General features: G+C 45.6%; 1 protein-coding gene across 5 annotated transcripts; it reads left to right on the top strand.

Moving 5' to 3' along the window:
• The first annotated feature begins 156 nt into the window (after nucleotides 1–156).
• Nucleotides 157–20,368, top strand: URB2 (URB2 ribosome biogenesis homolog). Of its 5 annotated transcripts, none has more exons than XM_030448428.1 (10): nucleotides 157–193; nucleotides 1,055–1,222; nucleotides 2,455–2,631; nucleotides 4,218–7,590; nucleotides 9,985–10,145; nucleotides 11,330–11,440; nucleotides 12,350–12,592; nucleotides 14,367–14,457; nucleotides 16,113–16,252; nucleotides 19,635–20,368. In XM_030448428.1, the coding sequence occupies exons 2-10, from the start codon at nucleotides 1,097–1,099 to the stop codon at nucleotides 19,830–19,832; spliced, it is 4,620 nt and encodes a 1,539-aa protein (XP_030304288.1). In that variant the 5' UTR covers nucleotides 157–193; nucleotides 1,055–1,096; the 3' UTR covers nucleotides 19,833–20,368. The 5 variants fall into 5 exon arrangements, with proteins under 5 accessions (XP_030304288.1, XP_030304287.1, XP_030304285.1 ...); XM_030448427.1 differs by lacking the exon at nucleotides 157–193 and adding an exon at nucleotides 198–271 and having other exon boundaries at nucleotides 1,078–1,222; XM_030448425.1 differs by lacking the exon at nucleotides 157–193 and adding an exon at nucleotides 206–271.
• Nucleotides 20,369–21,110: the final 742 nt, after the last annotated feature.

Below are 21,110 nucleotides of genomic sequence, written 5' to 3'. Positions count from 1 at the left end.
CGGGACTGGGGCGGCCCGGTGCGCAGGCGCCCTCCGGCCGCCAATGGGTGCGAGCTGCCCTCTCTCTTCCCTCCCCTCCCTCCTTCCCTCCCTGTCCGGTGCTGCCTCTACCCATCGGCGCTCGGCCCGCGCTGCCTAGCCGGGGCAGAGGGCGCCGGGGCGGGGCGGGCAGGGGAACGCGTGCGGCCGTGAGGTGAGGGAGCGAGAGAGGGCCGCGGTGGGACGGGGAGGGCCGGGCAGGGAGACACCTTCCCCCCCCCAACCCCGTGAGGTGAGACTGACCCCCTGTGAGGAGACCCCGACCCCCTGTGAGGAGACCCCCGTGAGGAGAACCTCCCCATCCCCCGTGAGGAGAGACTGACCCCCTGTGAGGAGAAACCCCACCCCCTGAGGAGGCACCAAGCCCCTGTTAGGAGACTCCCGTGAGGAGAGATCCCCCCCGTGAGGAGAGACACACCCCTCCCATGAGTAGACCCCCGTGAGGAGAAACCGCACCCCCTGAGGAGAGACCAACTCCCTGTTAGGAGGCCCCCGTGAGGAGAGACACCCGCCCCATGAAGAGACCCCCGTAAGGAGAGACACCCCTCGCCCCCCCCCCCCCCTCTTTTCCGTGAGGAGAGACCGACCCCCTGTGAGGAGACCCCCTCCCCGTGAGTAGAGACCCCCGTGAGGAGAAACCCCTGAGGAGACACATACACACACACACACCCGTGAGGAGAGATCGACCCCCGTGTGGAGACCTGGGTGGGTGGGTGTGAGTGTGGTGGGCGCTGCGGGGGGTGTGAGGGAGGAGGAGGGCGGGGGGCGGTCAGGGGGTGAGTGTGGGGTCCACCCGCTCTCTCCCGTTGCTGCCCTTTCCCCGTTCGCTGCCTTCTCCCCGTTTTGCTGCCCTCTCCGCCCCGTTCGCTGCCCTCCCCCCCGTTTCTGCCCTCTGCCCCCCGTTTCTGCCCTCTCCCTCCCCGTTTCTGCCCTCTCCCCCCCCCGTTTCTGCCCTCTCCCCCCTGTTCGCTGCCCGCTCCCCCCCGAGCTGCCCTCTCCTCGGTGGTGTTTTCAGCCGTGTCTCTCCGCCCTTGGGAGGTGTCTGTGTGCCGTCCCCATGGCAGCCGTCTACTCCGGGATCTACCTGAAGCTGAAAAGCGGGAAAACTTCTTGGGAAGACAAACTGAAACTCGCCCATTTCGCCTGGATTTCTCACCAGTGCGTCCTGCCCAATAAAGAGCAAGTAAGTGTCTAGTGATGGTAACACGGAGAAAGAACAGCAAGAAGTTAATCCCAATAAATAATTTCTGCTGAGGGTGAATTGAGCAGTAAAATCCAGATCTAGTTGCTGAAGCTTTCACCTTAGGCAGTAATGGGAATAAATCTCTGATGGTGAATTGTAAGAAGCTGTTGATTGCTGTGTAGTTGTATGAAAAGTTTTCATAATGTCATCTTCCAAGTAGCCTCAGCAGAAGGATCTGCATCAGGGGAGGAAGAGTCTTTAATGTATGGAGAGGGCAGTGCATGTGACTTTTCATATAGACAGGGCAGTGCATGTGTTTGTCTCAGGGATAGATGAGAAGCCATGGTGCTCAGAGCTGTTGTTAGCATTGTTTATTATATCCTCTAAATTCTGCTGCTTCTGGTAACAGTTAAGAACAAGAACTTCAGGCTGTGAGAGCTGACAAGCTACAGGTGTTTCCCAACATTCTAAAGTTGTGCAAATGGAAAGAGTGCACTCTGGATTCATGGGTTTCTCTGTTCACTGTGTGGAACCCATCCTCTCCCCTCAGGTCTTTTGTTCTGACCCTGTTTCCTGAAGGTCTGTTCAGGGTTTGCCCAAGTGAGAGAGGGGTGGCTTGTGCTGCTTCTCCAGCCCAGTAGTTTTGTGGGGTCTGGGTTTTTTACCACCTGGGATCAGTGTTTTGAATTCTTGTCATTTTAGTTACTTAGAATATTAACTCTAGGCATACACCATCGTTTTATTCAAAATAAATCTAATCTAGTAGGTTTCAACCTTTTCCAGTTTGCACATGTCTGAATTCTTAGGCCTGAATTTCTTAAGTAGTGAATCTAAACATACTGAGGGGAGGATGTGAAAGGAATGGCAATTGTCAGAAAGTCAGAACCATCTGGTTCCTTAAGCTTTGATTTAAAAGACTACATTTGCCAATCAGTATTGACTGACACAATTATACCCTGGTGAAAAGGGCCTGAGGATGTTGACTCCTAAAAGCTGTCTTAGGAGAGTACAGGGGAGCAGAGGGGCAACAATGGATTTAGAGTGAAAGATCTTAGAAATTTAGATCTTGGTTAAAGCCTGAAGGATGAGCTTCTCTGTTCATCCAGAGCTGGCCTGCACTGATGTAGAGCAGCTCTCAAGGTACAAGTGCTGTAATTGTGAACAGGTACAGCTTTTGTCTTGTTCTTGCATGGGGTTTATTAAAAATTACTTCTTTTCCCTTTTCTTAACAGGTATTACTTGACTGGGTAAGCCATACATTGGTCTCATACTACAATAAGAAACTTGAACTGGAGGATGAAGTTGTTGAGAAGCTCTGGGCATATTTAGACAACATTATCCATAGTAGAAGACTACAGACTCTCTTAAAGAGTGGGAAGACAGTTGGTCTCAGTTTTTCAATTGCACAGGTAAGTAGAACTGTGGATATTTTGCAGCATGCTGGATAGCAGTGCAAATCTACCATAGTATGTGGCTCTTCCTCACAGTGTAGTGTGTTATGTGAAATATATAATAATTAATCCAGTGGCTTTTAGAACCTCTAATAAAAACTTCTCCATTTCTGTTCAGCAGTGCTGTTTATATTGGTGCAGTGGTAAGGCTGAAAATAACAATGTTCTCACTGTAACCTCACAGTTAATATTCCTCTCTGTCTTTAACTTTTATACACCATCAGAGAGTAAACTGGTTTAAGTATTTCAGTTGGTAAGCAAAGGCTCAGTTCTGTATGTTGCTTTTCTATATTATTTACTGCTTTATACTGCCATTTGTTGCTGACTCCAAGCAGTGATGGCACTGAATCATTATTGATCTTAATCATATAATTGTTTTAGCCTCATCTGAAAGTGACTTGGGAAGACTTCAGTTACAGTTTAGGACTGGAGCAGAAAGTTTAACTTCTTATTCAGCTGCCTGGTTACAGAAACTGCAGAATGAGTGGATGGCTGGAAAAGCAGGCAAAATGGCTGGAAAAATGAGACTTTGAGTTGTGAGCTGGTTAGGAGGAGCTGGGAGAAGATTGTCTTTACTGGCAGTAAATTGTGTTGTGAAATGCAGAGAATTGGTTACATGGAAGCTGCTAACAGGAAGTGTGCCAAATTTAAATGTGCTCTGGATGTGGAAAACCTGTCTGTCTGAAAACTGGGTGGGAGGTACAGACCAGAGGATCCTAAAGACCAAGGACAGAGGTAGTTGAGGATCCAGTGGAAAATATTAAGGATTTGTTTTCATCTAATGTGGCTTGAGCCCAGGAGATGAACTGCCCACTGGAAGATGTAAGGAGACAATTGAGGTGTTTACTTGTGGAATAGAAGCAGGTTTATGAATAGCTGCTGAATTTCTTTGCTGACAAGATTATCTGGAGGTGAGAAAAGGGAGCAAATAAAAAGGGGATGAAAGAAGAAAACCATAGGGAGACCAACACAAAGTTTGACAAAAGAAAGGGAAATGCAATTTGAAGTAAACAATTCTTTAGAACTGTGTATCCCTCAAAGAGAACAATCTCCCAGATTCCAGACATCAGCACAGGAAAGAGGCTCTTTTTAAAATACAAAGATGGTATTTAGTTGTCAACACTCTTACTGCATAAGTTTACTGGATCAAAGCTAGGATGTGTGTTGGATGTGCTTTTGTTGTTGTTTGTTTGGAACATAATTTGGGGCACCTTGTGAGAAAGAAGGGAACTTACCCTTCCTCCTTTTTGCAGGTTTAATTATTAATTAGGATCAAGTATGGATGGTTTTATGCTGTAGCCTGTAGCACACATCCTGAAGGAGGGCTTGCTCACTCCTGCTGTACATACAATTGCAGGGACAGCATTCTGGCTAGAGGAACTTCTAGCTTGAGCCCTGTGGTATGAGACCCTCAGTAGGTCCCTGTTGCTTCCATCTTGCAGCCAGAGCTCACAGAAGGTGTGGTTGGTTCATTACAATGAGCTTTATCTTTGTGTGCAGAATTGACTGTGTTTTTTCTCTATTTTATTTCCTTAACTCCTCAGGTCATAAACAAAAGGTTATCAGAGGCCTGTGTTCCAAAACTGCAGCAAAACATTGGCACAGTGCTGAGCTGCTCCAGTGGCATCCTTTCCACTCCTTCCCTCTCCATCATTTACACAGCAAAGTGTGAGCTCTTGGTTGATCTCCTCAGCCAGCTGTCCAAGCTGGCGTGTCAGCAGCTGGCTCCCGAGGATGCCGTGGGCCCCCAGCTCTTCAGTGTCCTCCAGCTTACTTTTGCTCAGTACCTCCTGCTCCAGAGGCAGCAAACCAACCCAAATCGTGTGTTTGGGCAAGTGACAAGTCACCTGCTGCAGCCCTGTCTGTTCCTGAGGCACTTGCTGGCTGTCAGGAACTGGACACAGGGGGACGACAGCCGCGTGCGGCAGCACCTCAGCAGGGAGATCCGGAACCAAGTGGAAACTCTGCTGCGGGCTGGCCTATTCCAGCCTGAGCTTTTCTCATCCTACAAAGAGGAGCTGCTGCCAGAACAGGAACTCCAGGAGAAGAAGAAAGGAGCTTTGAAAAGCCTTTTGTTACCAGTCAACACAGTGCTGACCAAGCTGGGCAGTGACTTTTGCCAACCTGCTCTCCATGGAGCTGTTGTGGCTGGCTCAGTGTCCCTGCTGTATAAGCTCTTCCTGGACTCGTACTGTAAGGCAGAAAACCACCTCGTGTGTTTCCACATGCTCAGCAGGCTTTTTGGCTGTCTCAGGCTCTCTGGCCTACAGCAGGGTGTGATGGAGGACATGTTGTCTCCTGCAGACTGGAGTGCAGAGCTGCTGGCTTTGGAACAGCTGCTGAGCTTGGTGCTCAGCAACGATGTCTACAACGTTGCCAGTGACCGGATCCGGCACAAGGAGATACAGTTTGGATTTTACCGCCAGCTGGCACAGGTGTTGCTGAGCCACTCCCAAGCTTCCATCCCAGCTTGGTTCAGGTGTCTTAAACTCCTGATGTCATTAAACCACCTTATAGTAGAACCAGACCTGGATGACTTGGTGGCCTCAGCTTGGATCGATGCCGACGTCTCCGAGCCGCGTACGAAGAAGCCCCAGGAGGCTCTCATCAGCTCCATGTTTCAGACTTACTCCAAGCTAAGACAGTTCCCCAGGCTCTTTGAGGAGGTGCTGACAGTCATTTGCCAGCCAGCTGCTGATGAAATGAGGCTGCCTGTCTTCTCTGCTGCCCTGACTCTGAAGCTTCGTGAGTGCCTCCTTGAACTACCTCCCAGCCAGATTCTGGACATTCTGTGTCTCTTTGTGGAGAAATGCCAGACCCTTATCATTCCTGCTGTTGAAGGGTCAGATGACATGGCCTTGAAGCTCCTGTCATTGAGCTTGGTGCTGCATGCTTTTCTGTTCAACATGAGGAGCCTTGATGATGTCACTCCTTCCCCTGTCATCCTTCGCACTCAGAGTCTGCTGGCAAAGATGCAGAAGGGCATAATCCAGCCACTGATGGAACTGCTGCAGGCTCCTAGAAGAGAGGAGGAGAAGTCAGAGCTTTGGCTAAGAAAGGCCAGTGACTCTGCTTTCCTCCTTGTTTACACCTGGATTGAGGTAGACACTTTGTTTGGTGTTAGCTGCAGTAAATACGTGTCTCCAGCAGCTGAAGTTGCTGGTGTTGTTACTGCATCAGCTGCAAGGCACAGTGGGACTTCAGTTTTCCTCCCTGGTGTGGAAGAGCAGTGCTGGGAGAGAGTCATGGAACTTGCAAACAGTTTTGCCACTAGTAAATATTGCTTGGAACTGCTCACACTTCAGAATATGAAGACGATTTTAATGCAGACTGAAGCTGATCTGAAGACTTTGCAGCATGCTGCAGCTTTCATCCTGGAGTCTGGGAGGTCCATCATGAGCAGGAGGGAATCCGAACCGTGGGATGGAGACATCAGTGCAATAAATGATCTCACCTATCCCACTGCCCACTGGCACCTTGTCATCTCCAACCTGACCATTCTCTTGCCTTATATTTCCCTGAAGGATGTAGAGTACATTGCAGATATACTTCTAGAGACATTAGTACTGGGCCAAGCTCAGGAAGCTGTCGCAGACCAGGAGCCTTCCATCAGCATTGAAAAGGTGTCTCTCAGTTTTATAAAAAGCTCCTTTTTCCCAGAAATGAAGGTCCTGCATTGTGCTTTTCTGACCAGTCTTATTCATCAGGTCGCTGGAGTGCTGCCCTCTGCTGCTAAGGATGCAGCAGATCTGCCACTTCAACAGCTGTCTGCAGATCGGATTCCTTGGCACGAAGAAATCCTGGCTCCTTGCAGACCTGTTAACCCATTGGAAGCACCATCAGAAAGCAAACTGCTGAAGGATGAGCTCAGTTTGTCTTGGAAAACGCTGGAGAGAGTTGCCCAGTGTGTAGTATTGTTAGCAAAAAGTGGCTGCCCTGTCATCCTGAAAGAACACCAGCTAGAAAGATGCTTAGGTCTGCTAGAAATTGTTTCTTTTCTGAAGCTGGACAGTCTTCTTCCCTCTGATTCTACCCGGTGTTTCCTGGTGCTGCTGTCCCTGATATCCAATACCAGAGCTGGTGCCTCTTGCAGCAAGCTGCTGCTGCTGAAGTTTTTAAGTACCTGCTTCCACCTCCTGAGGTGCCTGCAAGCAGGCAGGAATGCCAACTCTATTTTTAAGGTGTTTCATGCCAGTGATGTTCTTGAGACTGTCATGGGCTCCCAGCTTACAGCCAGTAAAGTCTTCACTGATGTTCTGACTGTTCCTGTTTGGGCACAGTATCTCCAGGAAGTCCAAGCCTTCTTGGAAAACTTTCTTCAGATGATTATTGAAAGAAGGCAAAGTGTGAGGCTCAACTTGGAGAAGATCATGTCTTTCCTGATGAGCTGCAAAGCAGATGGTGCAGCCAAAAGCAAAGGCTGCAAAAATTACAACCCTGCAGCTGGGCAGTTACTGCTCATGGCATTCACCACACTCTGTCATGTGGTCACACTCTACCTTCAGCAGCTGCCAGAGAAGAAGCTGCAGTCTGCTGATGTGCTGGCTGCTCTGTTGGAGCCAGTAGTTCTGCAGATGGTCAGAACTGTTGAGCATGGTCTTCAAAATAACACCCAAACCCAGCCTTTGCCTCTGACATTCATACCATCTGTCACGACCCTTCTCAAAGCAGACCTGAGCCATGCTGTCAAGAAGGGCTGGCAAAAGGAGCCTGGTGGCTTTTTGGACCAACCCCGTGTTAAACTGTACCAGAAGTTTTACTCTCAGATACTCAGAGAGCTGCCCTGTGCTGGAGATAACCTGCGGTTCCTTCAGTCTGCCTTGCAGTTCCTTGTGGTCTTCTGCTCAGTGCCAGAGCTCTATCCTGGGAAAGAAACTGCAGTTACTGTGGTTTTTGCCATAAGGAAACTTCTCGCTGGTATGAAAACTCCCTTTCTCCATTTTCATTGCTAATTTTGCAGCACAGAGGCAAGTTAATCATAGAATCCTAGAATTGGCTGGGTTGGAAGGGACCTCAGAGATCATCAAGTCCAACCCTTGATCCACTCCCGCTGCAGTTCCCAGCCCATGGCACTCAGTGCCACATCCAGGCTCTGGAAATATCTCCAGACACGGAGAATCCACTACTTCCCTGGGCAGCCCATTCCAATGCCTGATCACCCTCTAGGTAAAGGAATTCTTTCGAATCTCCAACCTAAACCTCCCCTGGCACAACTTGAGACCTTTTGTGCCCTCTTGTCTTGCTGAGAGTTGCCTGGGAAAAGAGCCCAACCCCCCCCTGGCTCCAACCTCCTTTCAGGGGGTTGGAGAGAGTGATGAGGTCTCCCCTGAGCCTCCTCTTCTCCAGCCTCAACACCCCCAGCTCCCTCAGCCCTTCCTCACAGGACTTGTGCTGGATCCCTTCACAGCCTCCTTGCTCTTCTCTGGACCTGCTCCAGCACCTCAATCTCCTTCCTGAGCTGAGGGGCCCAGAACTGGACACAGGACTCAAGCTGTGGCCTCACCAGGGCTGAGTACAGGGGCAAAAGCCTTTTAGCAAAACGTGCAGCTTTTTGAGAACTCTGTGTCTCTTTGCTTGTGTTGAAGCAGTAAGCTGTCCTTTTATAAATGCATAACAGGAAGATTTTCAAGGAGGCAGTGTTGTACTGTGTGGTACCTAGACCACAGCTGCCATCTAATTTGGTAATGATCTGGTGTCTGCATCATAAGAAGGACCTGGATCTCTTGGAGCAAGTCCAGAGGAGGGACACAAAGATGATCCAGGGGTTGAAACACCTCTGCTAGGATGAGAGGTTGAAGGAGCTGGGATTGGTTGGCCTGGAGAAGAGAAGACTCCAGGGGGACCTTAGAGCTGCCCCCCAATTCCTGAAGGGAACCTCCAGGAGGGCTGCAGAGGGACTTTTCATAAGGGTGTCCAGTGGCAGGGCAAGAGGGCAATCCATCCAGGGCATGGATTGAAACTGAAGGAGAAGAGGTTTAGATGGGATGTTAGGAAGAAGTTCTTCAATAGGAGGGTGCTGAGACTCTGGAACAGATTGCCCAGAGAAGCTGTGGCTGTCCCCTCCCTGGAGGTGTTCAAGGCCAGATTGGATGAGGCTTGGAGCAACCTGGGCTGGATGAGAGGTGTCCCTGGGCATGGCAGGGAGCTTGCAGCAGATGATTTGCAACCTCAGCCATTCTATGATAAGATACAAACATCTTGATACAGTTACACATAGATTATAAGCATGTGCTACTGTACCAGTGTACTATGTACAGTACAAAGCACGCAGGAAAAAAAAAGTTAAAGCATGAGGTAAAGATGAAATAAACACTATTTTGTAGTTTATAACTTGTGCACCCTAAGGGATTATCTTGTGCACACCCTACTTTGGAGACTGGTGCTCAAGTGAACTGCAGTCATGATCTCAGTGTTATTATTACATTGGCAACAGGCAGTTAAGAGCAGAACACACTCTCCAGGGAAAATTGGATCTTGAGGTTGCACAGTTGGGTTTGAGCTGGAACATACATATAGACACAGGCTTAGTCTGCCTCTTCTCTGGCCTGCAGTTTGATCCTTTGGAATTTTGGGGTTCAGTAAGGACACTTAAAGTAGGGATTTCCCACTACAACTGGGAGCCATGAGGACATGTCCATGGCTGTTATGTTTTTGGTGACTTTTCACTCTCTCATCCTACATGTCCCTTTACTGGTGTAAGATTGGTAAAGTGCTTTAGCCTGGGGACCTAATTAATCACTGCAAAAAGTTGTAAGAATTTCTAATGAGTAAGTGTAGTGTTAAATAGGATGAAATATGGGTTCCTGTTGAAGAAAATTTTCATAACTGCACAGATCTTGTAACTAAGGACCAAGCCTTCAGAACAGGTTAAGATATAAACTAGTCCAGGACTATCTAGGTAGTAATGGTTGAGGAAGTGGGGGGGAAGTGTGACATATGATCAGCAGAGACCTAAACTGTCATCCTAATGCTTTTGTGACTTGTGATGCCTCTCTGGCTTGCATTTGTAGGAAAAGCCTTGTTCAGCCTACTCCCTTGGCCTAAGCACACATTTTTGTTGTAGTATTGCCATACTCATGAGGGCTTTTTGTTGGTGTGATGACTGCTCAGTGATCCTTAGGGTAGGAAGTACCTGAGAGCAGCAGTTCCTTGCTCTGGCAGGGTGGGTAAAGGGAAAGCATGGGGCCTGCTTTGCATTTGATTGTTAAAAAGGTACCTACAGAGCTGTTTTAAGGTTTTATTTGCCCTCTTCTTCCTGTGGAAGCCTCTGTTTTGGGGATTAAGATGGGCTTGTGTCTCTTGAATATGCAGGTCCTGCAGTCACAACCCAGGTGATCCAAAGTATGGAGGTGGAGCTGACAGAGGTGCTTGTCCAGCTGCTGGGAAACTGCTCTGCTGAGGAGTTTTATACCATAATGAAGCTGGTGCTGCAGGGACTTGAAGTGAAGAATGTTTGGCAACAGAATGCTAAAGTAAGGCATGAGCTTAGTATATTGTCAGCTTCAATTTTCTGCCTCTTGAAAACAAATTGTTAGTTGAGTGACATCTGATAAATATTTTTTTTCCTCTTCCTGCCCTATGTTCAATGGCAAGGTGAAATTAATTCACATGGTTAAGGGCTTGGTGACTATGCTGAGATATGTTCTGGGTTGAAATTGAGAGAAGGAAAAAGATCATGGAAACTTTACTGGAAAAAACTTTGTCCAGTTTAAGGATTTAGCAGTCTGAACTCCTGCTATTGTCAACAGAAAGCACACAGCTGGGGTGTTGCAGGCCATGCTGAAATTTAAGAGGTTTAAAGGCATTTTAAAAGATTTTGAAGTAAAACCAAAACTGCATTTGTGCTTTTGATATTTGTCTCTTTAAAGACTTACTCTCTAATAATCAGGTTCTCTCAGATGCTCTCTGAATACTCTGCCTTTCTCCAGAGCAGCTTAAAGCAGCAGTGGTAACATAATGAACACCTTTGGCAAAAAATCCAGCTGTACCCTGCTTAGAAAAGCTCAGTGACCTGAGAATGAAGCTTGGGCTAAACTTGGGGGTTTGTCTGGCTCTGTCTTACCAGAAATAGACACAAATACAATTCATCAATCCTTGATAGGCCTTTTTGAAAGTGTATCTGGAATCTCTGTACTACACATATAATTCCTCCCCCCTGAGTACAGTTTGCAATATGTTTCTTTAGTCTGTAATAACAGCCAGCAAGGAAAAATAAAACTGAACCTGCTGCCAAATGCAGCATTTTTAGTATCTAGTTTACTGATGTCTCTGTATTCTCCCTTCTTCCCTTTGCTACCTAGTGGCAGTTGAAGGGGAAGGCTTTCCTTCCTTTAAAGTCACATAATTTTTTTTTGTACAGTGATCTGTAAAATAAACATAGGATGCAGTACATTTGAGCCAGTGCTGCTCATTTAAATTTCACAATTTAAATTTAAATTGCCATTAAATTTAAATTTAAAATTGAATAAATAAATTTAAATTTTAAATTTCAATTTAAATTTTCACAATTTCCAAAGAGGGCTGTGGGTGGGAGGGTGTTTGTGTGTCAAGGTTCTGGTAATGCTCAGAACTGCCACTGCCCTTGGAAGAGTTCTCCTGTACTTGAGAGGAGCCCAGTGCATCTTGTACCAGTGACTGACCATCAATCTCTCCCCAGGAAGTACTCTCAGCTGTTACACTCACCAAACTGCTGCTCAGCTGCCCATTAAGTGGAGACAAAGAGAAAGCTTTCTGGTTTGCCAGCCCACAGATAATCACAGCTTTAGCTGTAAGTATCTCTTCAGTGTAACTTCATTACCTCTCCCTTTTATCTGCTGGAGTCTGTAGTGGTTACATCTAACAGACACAGATACAGAAACAAAAACCCTGTGGCTACCAGACAAATCCCTATTCCAGCTTCACCTGCACTTTTTTGTCTAGACCCTCTCTCTCCTCCATCCTCAGTTAAATCTCCTGTGAGTGAAGTGTGTAGGTCATCCATTTCTAATTATCAGTAATTTTCTGAGACTGCACCATGGAATCTGTGGCTTGGGAGAAACTGCAGACACGACAGTCTGAGCCTCCTGCCCTTTCTCCTATCCAAAGGAGAAGGTAACCATCAGCCACATGTTGCAGCAGAAGCCAACAGCAGCAAAACAGAAATGTGCTCATATTGAGAAAATAGTAAGATAAATTCACTGAATTACAAGTGGAAAACTTAACTAAAAGTAACCACACCCTGGTTTTCTGTCCTTCAGTTGTAGAGGGTACAAATCTAAGGGTGTAGATCTTTCTTCTGCCATGGTGGTGGTGTCTCTAGACCAGAGATGCCTGGGAATCACAGGATGCAATTTCCTTGGCTGTTCTGCATGCTTGTGAAGCAGGGAGCTGCACCAGGGCATTCATGTCAGGAGGTGCAAAGAGATGCTACATGTCAGGACACTGGGGAGTAGTTAATTCCACACTCACAGCTCTGCTTGCCTGAGGGACATCAGGTGCATGGGGCTGCAGATGCACCAAAATGTCTGAAGTGCAGGAGTCTCCCTGCTCATCCAGCTTGCACTGGTTTAGTTCCAGTGACTCAACTTGGGGCATTACCATTCTCTGGTGGGTGAATGCTGGTGGTAGTGGCTCCTGCACTGTTTCTTACCTTACCCTTCCTTCCTTCCTTACTTACCTGTTTCCTATCTTCTTGTAGATGCAAACCAAAGAGGCCTGTCAGGACCAATCACTGATTTCCACCATAGTTGTACCTATTCTAGAGACTGTAGCAGCTTTGCTAAGGCAAGGAGAAGGGGTTCTCTTGAATCCACACCACGTGGCACTGGCATTCAGCATTCTCCTTACAGTCCCTCTGGATCATCTGAAGACTGAGGATTATCAAGGTGTCTTCCTGGGAGTCCATGAAGTGCTCTTCTCTATTGTTCAGTGTCATCCAAAGGTATATCTGTGAGGGGATGGTAGGAGGAAAAAAAAAGGTTGACAGAACCAACACAGAGCCCAGTGATGAGAGGTTTTATTTATTTTTTTAATAGTGATTTTGAAAATATTTGTCCTGAGAGTCTGAAAGTGTTTTGTACCATTTCTAATTTAAAATGCTGGGATTCTCAAAATGACATAATTTCATTTCTCTCCTGCTTTGCTTTTTGCCTGCTTTGGTGGCCTTTGACAGCATCTGATACTAAATTAGAATAAAACTTGCCCTTTTTTATGATTGACTTCTAGAGGCAGAAATAGCTCAGGCTCTAGGAACTCATTCTCACTGGAGGTCAAGATTCTGCAGTCCTTTGAAAACAGGACTTAGTTGTGTTAGAAATTGGGGACCTTCAAGCAACCCTGATTTTTCTGTCAGCCTTCTGGCATGGGGCTGTGAAGATGTGCCAAAATTTGCACAGGACTAGAGATATTCCTAGATGTAGGCAGAGATGGAAGAAAAAAGAAAAAGAGCATCATGCCTTTGTGTCAATACTGACAGTGAAAAAAGTTAAAGGTGGGGAAATGGGAAATTCTAAAAGCAAGGCAGTACACATTGCTAAATTGCCTTTAGAAACACTCTGTTTTAAAGCTGTTTTCACACAGGGACCTGTAGTATTAGTGGACCCTGCATTCTGTGGATCTGTCTGGTTTCTCTACCAGAAGAAACAAATTCCCTGAACTTCAGGGTGCTAATGAAATGCTGCTTTGGAGACATGAAGTAACTCTAATATGTGAATATGGCCAGGACTGCAGGCCTGCTCCAGGATTTCTTAGTGCTAGACAAGATATGGATGCAGAATGAAAATACAGTCTGCTCCTGACAGCTGTATAAGCTCTGTAGGTGCCTTCTGTCAGGTTTAACACTGGCCTGGCAATTAAACCGAGTACCAGATGCTCTCTATTAATCTCTCTCTCCTCCTTGATAAAGAAAGGAGAGAGAATAAGGGAGAGAGACTGATGGGTTGGAAACTAAACTACACAACTTTAATGAAACAGTAATGATAAAGAGGAAAAATTACTAAATATATACAAATATACAGGAAAATGGAAACTACATTCCTCTCCCTTTCTCCCCCAATAACTCTCACGTCACCCCTGAGCCTGCAGGGCAGCCCTGGGAAAGTCCAGGCTGGAATCCTGGGGTCAGCAGCAGTTGGAGCTGGAGGCAGGAACATACAGATATGGGCTGGGATGGATCAGGAGCACAGGCAGAGGAATGGATGGAATCCTCCCAGGATGCTGGGTGAAGGAAGGGAAGCAGGAAATCATGGCTTGGCCCTCGTAATCCCTCAGATTTATCCTGAGTATGAGGTGTATGGGATGGAATCCTCTGTTTGGTCAATGCTGGCATCTCTCTTGTCCCTTCCTTCCCAAAGGAGGCTGCAGGTGGGACCTCTTTATTCCTTCTGGAGGGTAAAAGTTTTCCTCAGAGCTGAGCAGTGGCCTTGGCTCTGCACACCAGTCTCTAGCAGTAACTATAAACATCAAGTGTTATCAGTCCTAGAAGCACACACTGTCTGAGAAACTTGCTGTTAATTTCAGCAAATGCAACTGCTTACAAGAGACTCAGCTAAAAGCAAAAGTACAAGACAGAAAATCACCTTTATCCTGGCCCAAACCAGGGCACCTTCCCAGGAACTGATTTCCCTCAGACTATGGTCTGGTGGACCTCCACTCTCTCTGCTCCTTTTATTACATAATCTCAGATTTATTTTTTTTTGTATTTCATCTCTTTGCAGGTGCTCTTGAAAGCAGCACCATCTTTTCTGAACAGTTTCCATCGTCTGGTTGTTTCTGTCATGCATGAAGGACGTCAGAAAGGAGATGGAGGTACCCTGTCTTTCCCAGTTTTGCACTGTATATACACACACTGTGTTTTTATAGATCATAGAAGAGGAGATGCAGAACAGGGCAGCCTGACACCAGAAACAAAGTCCTCAAAACCTTGCTGTGGCATTGAAAAAATTAGCCCTGTCTGTCCTTTATGTAAAATTGAGGGTGAGGTTTGTAGTGCTGGGGGCTTGTGAAAGTAACTGAGAGGCTGCTTTAGGTGAGTGAGGTGTTCTTCACTCCTTGGATGGCAAGTAGGCAGCAGCCAGTCTTTCTCTGCCCAATTTCTGCTCTTCCTAACAACTTCTGTAGATGAAATCATGGAACTCTGGTGGTACATGCTGATATGCCTGAGTTATAGCCCCAAATCAGTCCTACTAAATGGAGCTTCTTGAGACTGGAACTGTGTTAATTACAGACCTGAACTGTCACCATAAAAGAAGAACATGACATGTGTCTGAAGCAGCAATTGGGATTAGATGATATCTCTTTATGGTGAAGGGTTTGGAATTAGTGTAGTTAAATATCTCAAAAAGAAGAAGTAAAAGACTTAATACTGGAAGTTGTTAAAGAATTTTCATTGTCAAAGCAGTCAGGTCCAAGATGTTCACAGTGATCAAGGTAATCCTGCTGTGCCTTCTGATCAGAACACAAATACACTGCCATTAATAGTGGTGACTTTTGGAGACAAGTTGACTTCATATCCTGCAACTGCTTGTATCCTAGCTTTCCATGGATGCCCTGCAGCTTATTACATGGTCACATTTATTTTAGCTGATATGTTGCTCTCAACTCTGAGCAGATGTGTGTGTGTGCATCATGAAGGAATAACAAACTAAACTAACTAACAAAAGCCCAGTAGTGGAAGAAAAGGTGAAGCTCTTAAAGTGGTGCCAGACTGAGAATTTGCTCACTTCTGTAACATGTTTACAGAAGGGAAGGAAACTGTTGGACACATAGCATCCTAAAGTTTAAAAATATGCTGTTTATATTTGCAGGATTGTTTTGTTTTCAGAACAGGTAACATTTCTAGTAATTTCTAGATTTCCCCTCTCCACTGTTTGTGTTAGTTTTCTTCAGCTGCTGCCTACTGGAAGGGTAAATTCTCAGGTGATTTTTGCAGTCTCAGTATAAATATCTCCAGTGCCACAGCCTCTGCTGCTGTATTCCACATAAGAAACCTCATCAGGAAATATTCTTACTATGCTATTTTAAAGAAACATCCAATGATTTCCTGTAGGTAGAGACTGTAATTTTCCACTCTCCTTGTTCTCTCCTCCACATTGTAAGGTAAATTCTCAGGTGATCTTTGCAGTCTCACTGGAAATACCTCCAGTGCCACAGTCTCTGCTGCTGTATTCCACATAAGAAATCTCATTAGGAAATTTTCTTACTGTGCTGTTTTAAAGAAACATCCAATGATTTCCTGTAAGTAGAGAATATAATTTTCCACTCTCCTTGTTCTCTCCTCCACAGTGCTGGTTGGGACCGAGTCACGGATGGGACCGTACCTGCTAATTTGAGCACTTCTGTGTTTATAGCAAATCCTTTTTGCCTTGCAGTTCAAAACAACCAATGCAAGACATGCATATGGTATCCCCTGGGGGAGTTTTTAAGCCTTAAGTGCCAGAATGCAACTCCAGTTTCTGTTTTAGGTAGCACAGAGGAGCTGGAAGTTCCCCTGAGGTGCGCGCACTTGGTGGAGCGAATGTACACTCACATTGCTGCAGAAATGGAGGACTTCACTGTGTTTTCTGCTTTCATCGTGGCTCAGTATGTGACTGAGCTGCAGAAGGTAACGTTCTCATCCACCTTGAGAGTGCTCTGGTGTTGTGTTGGCTTTGGAGTTGTTGTTCCAAAGGCAAACTGTGGATGGTTTTGTAAAAGACGTGAAGTTAACAAAGTTGCTGTGCCTTTTGGGGTTGCAAGTTTGATTCAGACTGTTATTTCAAGCCAGAATTCCTGAGAATATTTCTTCCCCAGATGCTGAAAACTTTCTAAAGGTGTAGGTTATATTGGTTTTTGGGGTTTGTTATTTTTTTAAGGCAAAACAATACAATGCCTCTTCACAGAACTGCTTTGCTTTTCTGTCACGTTGGGTGCTGCTTTTTCCTCTCCCAGACAGTCTCCAGCATCTAGGACTTATAGCAGTTAGGGCCCCATCTGGATGGGGAATTTCCTGGGAATGTCTCCTGGAAAATACTTTTTATCTGGTCTAAATGAGTAAGTGAATGAAGCTTGTTACCAAGCCAGAAACTTGTTAGCTTTTCAGTAATTCTCCTGCCATACCAAATATGTCATTGTGATCCTTCCTGAAAACGACCAGTCCTGATTTTATGGATACCAGAGCCAAGTCAGGAACTTCTCACATCCAGACCTAAGTTCCAGTTGTCATTCTGTTCAACCTATTGGATGTAGATTTCAGCAGGGTTTGAGTGCTGGTTATGTTGCAAGTACCTGCAAATTGTTTGTGGCTCTGGGCTGAAATAACAGAAAGAAATTTTAGTGTTTGTTTTTAGGCTCTCTTACACAGAAATATCCTGCCTGGTGCTGTGTTTCTGTAGGATTATGGAGTAACCAGTGTAAATAATTATGAAGGTTGTTACAGAGCTTAAACTCATCAACCTTCTGCCTTTTTTTTTCTTTCTTTTTTTTTCTTTATTTTTTTTTCAGTGTTGCAGATAAATTGGTTATTTTTTTACATGGTAAACATAGTAGTTCAGCAAATTCTAGGGGCAAATTATTATTACAACTCCTTCTGCTCTGTTTAACTTCTCTGAACTCAAAAATCTGTTCATCACTGAACTGGAAGCCAGAAAGCCTGACCTGACTTGTCTTATCACCTTTTTAGATGGGAAGGACACTTAGCTCAATATTAGCAGGAGTACAAATTCCATGAGACTTCTGGGAAAGTTTTTTCCAATGCTTTGAGCAGGAAGTGGAAAGTGAGGGGTGAGAACTGGTACCCCAGATCAGTGATGTGTGCAATGGGAGAGGGAGGTTGGGGTAGTGAGCCACCAAACATTGTGACAAGGATGTTTTCTGTCAGGCAGAATAGACAGGTCACAAGTAGGTGATGATTTCTTGGCTCATTAGGCTGGTGAGAACTTATGGAGGCAGGGGAGGCCTCAGCATGTTCAGGGGGCACCTACACATCTTTCATGTTGCTCTGCAGAGCTCTGAGACCAGATCAGGAGCTTTTCAGTCTGTGATCTGAAGACCTTAGGGGTCCATCAAAGGTAACTGAGGAAAACATCTTTATAGATTTAAGTGTTTCTATGGGCATCTGTACTTGCTGGAACTCTTTTAAGGGTCTGCAGACTAGGACTGATGAAAGATAGTGGCCTAAGCAGTCACTTGCCCCTTAAGTAGTTGTCTAACAGTTCCCTTACTACTTCCAGGAAATAAAATATCCTTGTGAATTATTTTGTGATAACCTAGAAAGATTCCTTGCCTCTCTCATACACTTGTCAGTGCTTTTCCCTTGTTTTCCATGAGCTGTTGTTTAATTCAGCAGTAGTGAAATACCTCTTCACACATTTAATGTCTCACATCAAGAGCCCTGTAATGCTTGACAAATTGGTTGTGCTAACTATATAGACCATAAAACACTTAAACCCATAATTAGCTGCTAGCCAGTAGTGGCAGCTATTTAAATCTTTGGTTCTGCTTCCCATAGTGGTGTTGGAGGGTGTTTATAGGAAACTGCACTACCAAGCAAGATTAAATAAAGCAGAGGTCCAGGTTAATTTACAATGTAAAGGATGCAGTTCCATTAATTGCAGCTCTGAGGTATCTGCTGATCCCAAGTGGGACATCTGGTCCCTGTTGTCCATAGCTGGGAGTGTTCTTGTCCTCATTCCCTGCAGTCATTTCCTTAGGAAAGGAGAGGCCAGCCCAGTGCATTCACTGGGAACTGCAGTGCTCAACTGGTCTGTTACTTAAGTGCATGGTGCAGGGACAAATATACATCTGTTACAAACCTGCTGAAGAGTCAGCTGGCACAGAGGGAAAAAAATAAGCTTTGGGTCATGCCAACTCTTCAGGGTCAGAGGTCCAAAGAAAGGTTTTATGTGCCTTAATGCCCACTCTGTTATTTTTCCCAGCTATGTTAGCAGGTCTAATAAAATGTATTTGCTGTTTTACATTAGGAGCCTGTCACAGTGATTAGGAGTGTACTTCATTAGTGGAAAGTTTATTTGTTGCCTCAGGAAGAAAGAAGTCTGAATTTTAATGACAGCTTTTTATGTAATTTTCATTAGGCCTGGGGTGCAGAGGCTTAGGTCTGGAGGCAGGAAGCTAATTTTGGGATTTAACCAAGATAAGACATGGTTCTGTGGCAAAAATAATGTTGTTATTCCAGAGGCCAGCACCACCTCAGGCAGTGAAGTATTTAGCAAGTGATTTGTGAGGACAGGACAAATTTCAGTCATCCTGGAGCACCAGAGGACTCTCCAGAGCAAGCACTGGTGTGTTGCTGGTTGTGGTGGCAGTTCTGCTGGTGGCAGGGCTGAGCAGGAGCAGAGCACAGAGTTCTGGAGTCACTCCTTGTATTCCTTCAGCTCCCTTCAGGTACATGCAAGGTACTTGATTCCTGGTTGTAAGAACAGATCAAAGAAATTTCAGTCTCCTGAACTTTTTGAAGGCTTCTTTTATTAAGGTTTGTGGACATTTAAGTCCTCAGATATAAATTGTTGGGTAAATATTGAGCTGTTAGGTGACAAGTTAATATTGATTGGCTCGCCAGTCTAAATCACAGAGTGGCCTAAGAGTGCTCATTTGGAATGGAAAACTACCAGCACTCAGAAAATAGGAGACATAGAGAATCTACTGAAATGTGTAGGGCAAGGATTTAGGTTTGTGTTTTTTTTTTAATTACAGCTTTTCTGCAGTTTTTCTCTGATTCCAAGTTGATCAGTGTCTTTGCAGAAAGGTGCATCGTAGCACTCTCGTGCGTTTCACTGCGAGGGGCATTCTCGTGCTGCAAAAACACGTTGGCAAGAATCAGGAAAATATTGCACGAGTCAAAATCTTGGATTTTTATCTCCCAGGCTCTCCCAGATGGTGTGCTGCACTGGGTAACATGTTGTCAGCATTTCATATACACTGACAGTGGGCAGGGTGTTTCTTGTTGCCTTTTTGTCTTCGAGTTTAATGCGGTTTTGTTCTTCTTGTAGGTGACTTTGCACCCGGCTGTGAAGAACCATCTCACAGAAGGGATATATCATATCCTGGCCCTTTGCATTGAAAGGGACATCAAGTTCTTAAATGTGTCACTACCAGCAGGTGTCAGGGAGGTCTTTAAGGATCTGTATGAGGATTACAAGCGCTACCACAAAGCCAAAAAACAGGGGGAGGAAAAGTACACTGCCTGATGTATCCTGCCTGGTGCTGCTCCGGGTGTTTGGGGATTGATCTTGGCAGTGCTCAGAAAGTCCTTGGTGCTGCTTGGTTTGGGATGAATGGTCAAACCAGATCTGAGGAGAGTCCTCTAGACATGGTTTGCATCTATCTCTGTCTGGGGAGCAGGGGGAGAGGGAGGGAGGATGTGCTGTTAGGCCTGGTCCTGCTGTGTGCTACAAATGGCAGAAGTGCTGCACCTCTGCTGGCCCCAACATGGGCTTGCTGGGAGCCCTGGGGACCTCGCTGTGGTCTGGCAGCAGATGTCAGACCTCAGGCTTTGGCACATCCTGGTGCTTTTCTGTGGGAAGCAATAGTCTGGTGTAAAAGCCAGTGAAGGGTTATAACTCTCTCGCTTACCTGATAAGCAGAATTAAAGCAGTTAAAGTGCTTATTTTTGTACCCTGGTATTTTACATTTTTGTTACTGAAGAAATATGTGGATGTTGGGCTGCCACGTGGTAGGCTATTATGCAAAAAACCTGGAAATACAGTAAAAAAATTTGAAACTTTGTATCTCTTTGCTTGATTGGTTTTACTCTTAAATCCAGCCCTGGGCAATCTGGTCTGACCTATTGAATTTCCTTCCCAACTGAATTATCCTGTGATCTCATTATAATCAAAAGGACTGACTACTTAGGGCTCTGGTCGATTTACTGTCATTAAGCAATTACACTCAGTCATCTGAGCTGTGGTTCCCCTCAGTGTACATTATTAGCTTGTGACAAATGCTAAGTAGCAAGACCTATCTGGGACCATTTTGGTCTATGCTGAGCCTTGGTGCTGTGTATTCACCCTGGGTTAAGAGCAAGCCTTGGACTTAGTGCAGCTCAGCTGGTGGTAATTTAATAAGCTGTGGTACATTAATCACATTAGAGCCTGTAAGAAGCTTTATCAAAAAGGTCCCTTCCATTAGCTAAACTACAGACACTTATTTTCTTGAAAATGATAAAGAGACTAAAGATCCAAACTTCTATGGAAGTAAAATAATCTTCACACGTGCATGCTGCTAGCAGCAAGGACTCAGTGCTCTCACATGAGCATCTGCTTTAATTTAAAGATTTAGGGTGTCCCTGACCCAACAGGTCTGGCACATCACAAACCTCCACTGGGACCTTGACTAGGATGTGGTGGTGAGTCCCTAGCCCATGGGTGGCTCCTGAATGGTGCCTGCCCCTGGCCCTGGGGCAACTACTCCTGCAGCTTGTGCTAGTGCCTGCTCACCTCCTCCATCTTTGCCAGGTTGAAGCATCG

The sequence above is a fragment of the Calypte anna genome, chromosome 3, assembly GCF_003957555.1.
Source record: "Calypte anna isolate BGI_N300 chromosome 3, bCalAnn1_v1.p, whole genome shotgun sequence".
Taxonomy (NCBI): Eukaryota; Metazoa; Chordata; class Aves; order Apodiformes; family Trochilidae; genus Calypte; species Calypte anna.
This window is presented reverse-complemented; position numbering and strand designations above follow the sequence as displayed.